Source organism: Sinocyclocheilus grahami, unplaced genomic scaffold, assembly GCF_001515645.1.
Source record: "Sinocyclocheilus grahami isolate Dianchi unplaced genomic scaffold, SAMN03320097.WGS_v1.1 scaffold21.1, whole genome shotgun sequence".
NCBI lineage: Eukaryota > Metazoa > Chordata > Actinopteri > Cypriniformes > Cyprinidae > Sinocyclocheilus > Sinocyclocheilus grahami.
The window spans coordinates 4,554,363-4,565,469 of NW_015505200.1; the positions used below are offsets into that span (position 1 = coordinate 4,554,363).

Below are 11,107 nucleotides of genomic sequence, written 5' to 3' on the forward strand. Positions count from 1 at the left end.
TAGATAGATAGATAGATAGATAGATAGATAGATAGATAGATAGATAGATCTATGCCCTAATTTAGATAGCTAGTAACTGTGTGTGTAATAAAGGAAATGGAATAAAACAACTTTATGCCACCATAGAACGACATAGATAGATAGATAGATAGATAGATAGATAGATAGATAGATAGATAGATAGATAGATAGATAGATAGATAGATAGATAGATAGATAGATAGATAGATAGATAGATAGATAGATAGAGACAAAAAAGTACAAGGTCAGATTTCTTGCTATGCCATGCTGTGCACCAGGTCCCCGCAGGGATGTGCTATAATCCATGACTGTGTTGCCAAGTACCAAAGTAATCACATCATCATATTCGGGACCTACACCACAGTGAGGGGGCTCATCACTAAAACTGATGAGACAGCTAACAGAGGGGATGTGATATGCCTAGACACCTGGTCAACAAGACATATAAAGATTGTTGACTTCAGGAAATCTTGTGCTTCCTTCTTCATATCAACGACACTAGGGTGGAATTAATTTCATAGCAGGAGAAAAAAAATATGATATCTTATATAATACCTTTTTTTTCAACAGTGCAATAAAGTACAATGCTCCTCTTTATATTTGCTTTTGCACATATTAATTTTCTATTTAATATTCTGTTTGATTTAAAAATATAGAAACAGAATAATTTGGTAGGCTACTATTTGTGAACAGAAAACTGTGATTAACTTTTTTCCACTTTAATGTCTTCATTAGCACTGTTCAGGTTATAGGCCTACTATTTGGCTAGATTTGCGGAGCGGGTTAAGGATAGCCTTGGTCTTTGCTTTGCACAAGGCAGGAAGCAGGAGAGATGCCAGCTGTCACTGATACTCATTTTGACCTCATTGCATTTACCCACTTGCCCCTCTCATCTCTCAACCAATATCCTCATGAGATGTGTCCAAAAGAATGAAAGTACACAAGACATTCATTTGTGCCACATTTTGTGAAATGCATGTCCCACGTTACGGAGAGAAAGAGTAAACAAGACCTATATAGACAAAATATCCTGCTGCAGTTGCAGTTCTGTTATATTCTGTGAAACATACTTAAATAGCCTGTTATTTATGCATTCTTATGCATTAAAATGTAATTAAATGCATTTGGACAAACCTGACATTGCAAATAAAAAAAAGAAAAAGTTTCCAGCATAGTTATATGAATTACAATGATATGCATTATTTTCAAATGTTTCACTTTTGGGAGACTTTCTCATGAGGTTTGCAACAGTGAAGCTTCTGTGCATGCCAGCATGTCAATAAGGCATGCAAATAACACCTTGCACACAAGCTGCTTTTTAAGCTGTATACTCAAGAGAGAGAGCCCCCTTCCCATTTGCTTCTGAATGCAGTTTGTTACACAATGTTTGTGACTTCAATATGTTTCACTTCAAAATACAGAAAATTAGCTCAGTTGGACAGCCATTTAAATTACATTGCATGTCAGTCATGCAAGTGCAAAGTGTCATATTCTCTCATACTGGCAGCTGAGTAGCACTGAATAAACCGAATGTCCCAGAGGAAGAACATCTTGCAGCTTATTCTTGCATAAATCACTCACTGAGACATTTTAATCAGGTAATTATTCATCCTTTCTGTCAGTGACTGGGGGATTCATAATGTACTCCAGATATGCTGGCTCCTTGAATGGCACTACCGGGATCTGGTTAGAGAGCTGTAATGTTTCACCTCACAGGTTCAGAAAAGCACACACTGCATCTTTGCTAGGGGTGAAAATTTGATGTTTAAAACCAAAAATTATATCTGCGTATGCACAGAATTTTCTACGAGTGCTTAATTTCACAGTGCTGAAGCTTCATAGACCCGGGAGGTACCATCATTATGAACAAGACATTCTTGAGTGAATCAAATATCTAAAAACCTAAAGTCCACAGGAAGGAATTGTCATCAGCAGTACTGGACAGTTAAAACTGAACAATACAGTATTTTATGAGGCAGGTTTGAAGTAGACCCCTGAGATTGATAAAAAAAAGTTGTCACCCATAGCAAGCTTGGCATAGACAGCCGGGTGACGTAAATCAGCATGTTTCTGTGTCTGATTTCATGGTGAACATGTTCCTTTCACCTGGAATGTTTTTGTTCCTGTCCGCCGTTACGCCAAGCAAATTTGATTGGCTGCTTGTATGCCAGTGAGACTAACTGTGATTCTTTTAGAAAGCAAAGTCAGCTATATTTTCTTAACATGCTAATGATTTCCCAAAGCCTGTGGATATGACATACAGCAGAGACCTGGCAACCGATGGTGAACATACAACCTGCTGTTGTATGAAACATTCTCAAACTCTAACCTCTCTGCTGTTCAGACAGTGCCAGGCCTGAGGTCATTTTCCATTCCTTAATGTGTGTCAGTGGAGGGAAGCAAAGGTGAGTTTTTTTATTCAAGTGTAGATATATTATATCCCCTCCGGTATATGGTATACACTACAGGTGCCTTGTTGTACGGTTATTGACCTGGCCTGCAAACCAGCTGCATTGCTTTATTGAGATACAGCGTCATAGGACACCTCCAGAAAGTTCAGTTCCTGTAAACCTCACAATCCAAAACCCATTTATAGAAACTGCCCAGATCTGGTGTTGTCTGGTTCACGCTGGGTCTAATTCCCACCTCACCCCCCCAGAAGGACCTGAAGTATAAATATTTCCATCTCCACATGTTCTCAATTTTGTTCTGACTGAGAGTGCTCTGTTTTATGAACTGAATGCTGAACTATAAGTACAGAACAAAATCACATGTGATTACTTTTTCAGTTTCTATGTGACACATTATAGTATGCGGCATGTAACAAATAGTAAAACGGAGAATGGAATGAAACTCACTGCCAGCAATGATAAATCACTGGAGGAGAGATTTCATAAATGTTCAGATTAATGATTGCTTCTCAGAATTTCTGTCTTTTGGAATTTTTTTGTTTTCTGACTGACTTGGTGTAGATAGATCTGCCCATTTTAATGAGCATATATTTAGTAAAATCATATACATTTGTGCATAGTTTACTTAAAATTTTGATTATAATAATTAAGTAATAATAAAGTTGATCAAAGAATACTTCAGAATGACCATGGCACTCTTGTGAATTAAAAAACTTCAAGCCATTGCTTTCAGCTAAAATATGAATCCTCTATTGATAATAGGCCTATTGCTTTCTCTGGCGAAAACACTGTCTTGTCTGAATCAGAGGAGAAATATGCACAGATCAAGCATTGTTTACAAGCAAAAACAATCCAAAACATCTCTAAACAAATATGCCAAACAATTATAGTGTCAACAACTGTGTGTGCCAAAGGTGTGAGGGAAAAAAACGTGTGAGTCACAGTCAGTGTTCTCTACAACCAAACAATGAAGATTAAATAATGCAGAATATTATAATATTCTAAAAATATATATTAATGATGCCAAAATAATTCATTATTCTCTGAAGTCAAAATAAACTATTAAACCAAACCGTTTTATAAAGGTAAATATACATATATATCTCTGGGATATGTTCAAAGCCACAATAATAAAACTGCAGAAATTACATATATTATAATCTCAAACAGCTTTCAGATACCATCAGGACCGAAAAATATAAAATATAAGTGTAAAGTTATAAAGTATAAAGTATAAAAGCAGTATATTTTGCAAGTTGGGTGCCCAAGAAATTAACAAAGTACTCTTGTTACTTATTTTTGAATATGTATAAAATATACTACAATAACTTTCATTTTGGGAGAAAAACATGTAAGAACAGATTGTAAAAAGTGATACTGATTAAACATTCACACATGTGCACAGCACAAAAGCAGACAAACACTTAATCAGTCTACAGTTAAACACTATTAGATGCTATTTCTGTCTCTCTCATAACAACCTACAGTATATTGGAAACTAAAGACACACCCCAGACAAGGAATATTTAACAGATGTTTGTCCTCACCTCAATAAATTATTTGGCTGTGCTTTCTAAAATGTTCTCTCCGCTCATAAGCAGTGGGTGGAGCATTCATTTAAATCTGCTCTGGTCTGATTTATGCTGACAAAAAAAATTCTGCTGTAAAAAGTTGAATTTTTCCAGCAGAATAATAATAAGCTTCAGGTGTTAATAATAAGCTGCAGGTGTTCCAGCCACAATATGGCATGAAGAGTGACTTCAAGTTTTCAGCATGTTTTTTCAAAATATAGTGAAGTCACAAATGCTTCCTTCAATAGTATAAAAGCTGGAAACCATTGATGATATCACGTCATTGTTTTGTATCGTATTTATTAACTTGTTTGTGTTGTTAAGAGTTTGGCCTAAGGGTGTAAATAGACATGACATGCTCAAAAACTCATTGTTTATCTTGATTTATTAATTTAGTAATTGATACAATTAATTCAGTATCGTGTTGCGTAACTCAATTCCCAAGTTCTCATTTCCCAATATGGCGAACGAGTTAAACTTCAATCAGAGTTGATGCTCAAATGCACCCACAGTTAATATTTATATGACCTGTTAATATTCAGATGCGAACCCTCAGATTATTAAAAGGATTGACCCCAAAATCAACATTCTGTCCTGATTTACTCACCCTTATGTCATACCAAACCTTTATGACTTTCTTTCTTCTGTGGAGCACAAAAATGCCTCATGTTTTTTGGATGATGTTTTGGACCCCACTGACATTTGTTGTATGGAGTGTTGAAACATTCTTCAAAATATCCTATTTTTGTTCATACAGGTTTGGAATTACATGATGGTGAGTAACCGATGATAAACTTTTCATTTTTGGGTGATCTATCCCTTTAAGGATCAGACAAAAAGAGGAACTGCCATATTCAAGTGCTGAACAGCGATAAGAAAGATATGGAGAGGTTAACTCCTGGACAACATGCAAAGGAAAGCTCCCTCTGGAGTTATTATAGCTACTCCCATAAGATCAAACATCTTTTTGCCCAGATCTCTCTTTCTATCCTTTCACCTTGACCTGAGGCAAAATTCTCATATGGGGAGACCCATCCCCTTTCCACACCCCCATGACAACTTCTTGCCCAACCAGCGGTAGAGGCTGTGACATTTGAGTACACATATGCTGCCCACCTCCAACAAAGCATTACTCACACTGTGACAGCCCTGCTCTGAGTGCTGTGTTTAAAAAGAGCTTGCTTAGCCTCATTTACGCTCAGGAACAACCACAAGGCATCTTAGTGGCTGTGGAACATCTGATGTACTTCAAAATAATCTGATTACATGCAGGGGCAGACTAATTTACACACCAGCATTAACATCAGAATGTATGCGCCCGGGGCCGTGCTGGCCCTCTGCCTGCCCTGCTTTTTGAGTGGGAATGTGTTTGGTTATGAATATGGACAGGATTACTCTGATTCCTACTATAATGAAATCTCCAATGGTGAACGCCTGAAAAGTGAGTGTTTTTCAATTCCAGATATCTCTTCTTTTTTATTTATACACGTTGCTGTACTGAAATTTTGCTTCTCATTCGACTTTTTAAAATAATCATGACTGCATGACAAATTATTTAAAAAAACAGAACTATTGAATAAATAGGTAGTTGAATTATTTATTTATTTATTATAGGATTTCAGGTTAAAATGTATAAATGTAAAAAAAGGATAGTGTATTAGGTCTATAACTGGTCATCAGGTCTTATCATTTTTTTCTCTACACTTCCCTACACTTTTGTCTTCACCAGTCAGTTTTATATGGTCTTGGAAGTGTGACAAATTAATATCAAAAATACAAATATTTCATGCCGTTTTTAAAAAATCACATTTATGACTTTTTAAAATAATCATGACTGCATGACAAATTATTTAAAAAAACAGAACTATTGAATAAATAGGTAGTTGAATTATTTATTTATTTATTATAGGATTTCAGGTTAAAATGTATAAATGTAAAAAAAAGGATAGTGTATTAGGTCTATAACTGGTCATCAGGTCTTATCATTTTTTTCTCTACTTTTAAGTACACTTTTGTCTTCACCAGTCAGTTTTATATGGTCTTGGAAGTGTGACAAATTAATATCAAAAATACAAATATTTCATGCCGTTTTTAAAAAATCACATTTATGCTTGTCACAAGATTTAAATTTTCTTAATGTGTGACAAATTCATTTTAAAAGAACAAATATTCCATAAAATCTCTTAACTGATATGTCATAAAAGCCACATGCAAATAATTATAAAAACAATTGCTAAATATTGCTGTTAAAAGTTTTAAATGCTGCATATCACACCACAAAATATGGGAACTTTCTAAAAATCTTTCATGTCAACTACTCAAATCTATTTAAATATCTGAATTTGTAATGTGCAGTGCTATGAAAGCATAATGTCATGAGCCATGACCCATAGCTTTCAAAAATACAAAAGTGTTGTCAGGTTTCCTAACATTTGACATGTACATACCTTTCCACTGACACTCTCCTGCAAACCCAAGCCTGGAGCTTGAACATATTAACCAGAGGATACTTAGGAGCATCATAAAGGTTATTCATTTTCAGAGAACTTGTCTCTGAGAGTTTAGCAAAGTGGCAGTTAGTAATCCTTGTGGCCACTACAAAACCTTTAGCAGCAGCCCTGGAAAGAACAAAGGATGACAACAAACCACAATCATGTTATTCATTACAAGTACATTATTATATGATGGTTTTACCTTTTAAAATTGGTTATGTTGCACCAACACAGAGCAGTAAAAACCATACTCTTTGTTCACAGCAGGTGAGGTTATTCATTTTCAGAGAACTCGTCTCTGAGAGTTTAGCAAAGTGGCAGTTAGTAATCCTTGTGGCCACAACAAAACCTTTAGCAGCAGCCCTGGAAAGAACAAAGGATGACAACAAACCACAATCATGTTATTCATTACAAGTACATTATTATATGATGGTTTTACCTTTTAAAATTGGTTATGTTGCACCAACACAGAGCAGTAAAAACCATACTCTTTGTTCACAGCAGGTGTTACACAAATTCCATGTCCGCCTCAAGACCTCTCACGCTGGGACAAACTTTTCATCATGCTGGAGGACTATCAAATGAAGCAAGACATGCTCTTGCAGCAGAAAGAAGACATGGTTAAGGCGGAGATGGACTCCATATGGAAGGAGCTCCATAAGCTTAACAACAACAACAACATATGTGTCCAGGCATCAGAAAACACCTGTAAATGTATAAGTGAACAGATGAATCGCAATCTGAACCAAGCCATGGACCAGCTCAGAGAGGCTGCGGATATGTATCAAGCCCAAAACAATGAGACGCTGCAGCAGCTCATTCAGTACAGCAGGAACCAGGCCACCCGTCTCACCAAACTGGAGAGCAGCTCACTGCTGGGAGCAGGTCTGGGGCAACTGGCCATGAAGTCTTTCTCCACTTATCCAAAGGAACAAGAAGCAAGCAGTGCAGATGGTGGTAAGCTGGAGAGAGCGCTAATGGCCACCGTTGCGGATCTCCAAAGGGTACATGCCCAGCTAGCCCTTTTCCAACGAGCAACAGCACACCGATTCCTGCCCTCAGGTAGATGTTTCCATGATGATTTCACTGTTTTAAAATTAATTTAATTTAATTTAATTTTAAAAGGGCATTTTAGTTTAGGGCATGAGGAACAGACAGGGCAGACAAACGCTGAAAAACGATTTATTTATCTTATCCTCAATCTTATCTATCTTATTCTCAACCAGGCTGAATTTCATTTATCAAAAATGCAGCAAAAACAGTACTATCGAGAAATAATTTATAATATACAGTATTTTAAATTAATCAATAGAAGAGACTAAAAGTGACAGTAAAGACAAATAATCTTACAAAAGATTTCTATTTGTAAATAAACACTGTTCTTTTGAACTTTCTATTCATCAAAGAATCCTGAAAAAAAAAGTATCACGGCTTCCACAAAATTATTAAGCAGCAAAAATTGTTTTCATCATTGACAATAATAAGAACCTGTATTAATGATTGAGCACCAAAAAAATTGAGCACCTGAAATAATGGTTGCTGAAAATTCATCTTTGGCACCACATGAATAAATTACATATTAAAATATATTTTTAGCAGAAAACAATTATTTTTAATTGTAATAATATTTCATAATGTTGCTGTTTTTACTGTATTTTTGCAGTTTTATTCAGTTTTATAATACATTTATTTATTTATTATTCAGCATATGAGACTTCTTTCAAAAATATAAAAAGATCTTCCAAACTTTTGACTTATAACAAAATTTGTAAAATAAAATATCTGTGGCCCTGAGAAATAATTATAAATAAATACTTTGCAAATACTTTGAAAACACTGTACTTTGTCATTACTTGCATGATGATTCAGAGTAATAATGAATCTTCAATTTCTTGCTCGCTCTTCCTCTTTTGTTTAAGGCTGTGAAATGGCTTTATTATTCCCAATGCGCTCCAAGCACATCTTCGCCGAGGTAACACCCTCCATGTCCATGTCCCTACAATCATTCACCATTTGTCTGTGGGCCAAAGTGACCCAGTCGCTGAATAAAACAGTGCTTTTCTCTTATGGAACCAAGAAAAACCCTCAAGAACTCCAGCTTCTTTTGGCAAGACACTCTGTGCTCCTCACAGTGGGTGGTGAGACCCATCTAGTGGAAGCTCACAGCGTAGTAACAGATGGGCAGTGGGGACACTTCTGTGCAGCTTGGAGCTCAGAGCAGGGGTTGGCCACTTTGTGGGTGAATGGAGAGAACGTTGCCAAAGCGCCTGGAGTAGCCGAAGGGCGCATACTGCCCGGTAATGGGTTCATTCTGCTCGGGCAAGAACGCAGCCGGTTGGGTATCTACAGAGATCTGGACTCATCGGTTGCCTTCACTGGAAAAATGACAGGGGTGAATATGTGGGACCACATGCTGGAAGCAGGGAGGATTCAAGAGTACGCCAATCAAGATGGATACTGTGATAGCCGTGGGAATGTGATTGGATGGGGTGTTTCAGAGATCATTCCACATGGTGGCGCTCAATATATCAACTGAGACTGCACCAACATACATCACAATACAATCTTGTACATTAAGTAATATTACATTGTATACCATCAATGATTTTCTATTTACCTTCTTTTTCATTCCAAATAAAAAGCACTGTTTAAAGGATTTGTTCTCCCAAAACTGAAAATTTGCTGTGTGTTTATACACCCTGAGGCCATCCAAGATATAGGTGACTGTCTTTCTTCAGTAGAACAGTAAAGAAGATTTTTAGCTCAACCCATGATCCCTGGTGATTCAAAAAATGCAAGTCAAGGGTACAGTCACTTTGAGAGAAAAAAAAAGCAGATATAAAAACACAAAATGAATCACTGTGGCTTCTGACGACGTATTGAGGTCTAATGAAGTAAAACAATTGGTCTGTGTGAAACTGAATGTTCAGAATGTTCTGAAACTGAACATTATTTACAACATCATTACCTATAATCCATGCCGGTTCGGGTTCTTACACAGAGCAATCATTTCATTTCATAAGACCTCAATATATCATCAGGAGACACAATCTGAAGAATTAATTTTGTATTTCTGTAACCGCTTTTTTTACTCTTAAAGTGACGGTACCTATTGGCCTATATTTTATGAATCACCAAGGGATACGGTTTCAGCTAAAAATCTTCTTTTCTGTTCTACTGGAGAAAGAAAGTCAAATACATCTTGAATGGCCTGAGGGTGTTTAATTTTGGGGTGAACTATTCCTTTAAAGGGATAATCTACACCAAAATGTAATTTCTGTAATCATTTACTCACCCACACATTACTGACACGTTATGTCATGTATGATTTTTTTGTATGATTTTCCCCATGTGGAACACAAAAGAATAATATTTTCATAATTTTCATAATGAGTTTGTCCATACAATGAAATCCAATGGGGTGCAATTGTTTTTTTTTTTGTATTGACAAAAACAGCTGAAACATTCTTCAAAATGTCTTTTGTGTTCCACAGAAGAAATAAAATCAAGCATGTTTGGAACAACATGAGGTTGAGTAAATGATGACAGATATTTCATTTTTGGATGAACTATCCCAAAACACTGTACAAAAAGCCAATTATAGTTTAATATTGTGTATTCTTTTTTCAATTTTAGAAGAGAATTGCATTACCATATAAATAAATTAGTTAAATAAGTAAAAAGCTAATACATTCTAGCGGTGTGGCTCAGTGAGCATAATTAATGGACTACAAATTTACATTTTAATGACTTAAGGTGGGGCAAGTCTAGATTTATTTACATCACCATGCTGGACTTTACATTGCTCACTAATACAGATTTTCCCTCTTCTATAGTTTAGTAATTTACAGTGTTTATCTGGCGTATTGCTGCATAGGTGTTGCTCCAGTATGACTATTGCCAGTTGGTCCAGTCTGACCACAAATAATATAAAATGACCCAAACAAGGCGTGTGCTTTAACCATAGTGGCAGTAACTCTGAAATGACACTCACATGTGTACATGTAATGATTATTTATTACAATGAGCAATACTTTCCAGTGGTGTGTGAGGCATATGTTAAATGACCTAATTTTGTCCTGTCAACCTAAATATAGACTATATTTAACCATATTTAACTATAATCAACTATATTATTTATTATGAAGGCCTAACACATCAGTATCAATGACTGTATATTTAAAAGTTGATGCATATCACTTGCTATTTCTGCTTTACAATGTGGTTTAAGCATCATAAAAATATTGATATAGTTTTGTAACATGACAATGGTATAGTGAAGTTGTTGAATGAAACAGAGAATAGTATAACATATGTTGTTCATAAAGTAATTACAATTATAGAGCTCATTTGGAAATCCAAACAGCTCGAATTCTGAATAATTTCATTTAAGATCATAGACAAAGAGGTTATAATATATGTGAATGCAAAATTGTTGTATATTTGCATAATATGGACAAAGTACTCCCAAAGAATACATAGTCCCAGCAAAACACACTTTAGGAAGAAAATCTTGATTGGCAGTCTAGGCTGTCATTGAAAAACCATTAATGTAGTTTTGGAGTGTCTTTTTCTACACTTCTATGTCCCAGGGGTTGATTTTTTATTAAAA

The 11,107-nt window shown here is 35.7% G+C and overlaps 1 protein-coding gene across 3 annotated transcripts; it reads left to right on the forward strand.

Moving 5' to 3' along the window:
- Positions 1–5,153: 5,153 nt before the first annotated feature.
- LOC107559106 (pentraxin-related protein PTX3-like) lies at positions 5,154–9,677 on the forward strand. Of its 3 annotated transcripts, none has more exons than XM_016242833.1 (3): positions 5,154–5,444; positions 6,997–7,557; positions 8,415–9,677. In XM_016242833.1, the coding sequence occupies exons 1-3, from the start codon at positions 5,270–5,272 to the stop codon at positions 9,029–9,031; spliced, it is 1,353 nt and encodes a 450-aa protein (XP_016098319.1). In that variant the 5' UTR covers positions 5,154–5,269; the 3' UTR covers positions 9,032–9,677. The 3 variants fall into 3 exon arrangements, with proteins under 3 accessions (XP_016098319.1, XP_016098326.1, XP_016098335.1); XM_016242840.1 differs by having other exon boundaries at positions 7,000–7,557; XM_016242849.1 differs by lacking the exon at positions 5,154–5,444 and adding an exon at positions 6,847–6,909.
- Positions 9,678–11,107: the final 1,430 nt, after the last annotated feature.

Coding starts and splice junctions, on each gene's coding strand:
- LOC107559106 (XM_016242833.1), top strand. CDS start 5,270: ATGCAGGGGCAGACTAATTTACACACCAGCATTAACATCAGAATGTAT. Junction 5,445..6,996: donor CAATGGTGAACGCCTGAAAA/GTGAGTGTTTTT, acceptor CTTTGTTCACAG/CAGGTGTTACACAAATTCCA. Junction 7,558..8,414: donor ACACCGATTCCTGCCCTCAG/GTAGATGTTTCC, acceptor CTTTTGTTTAAG/GCTGTGAAATGGCTTTATTA.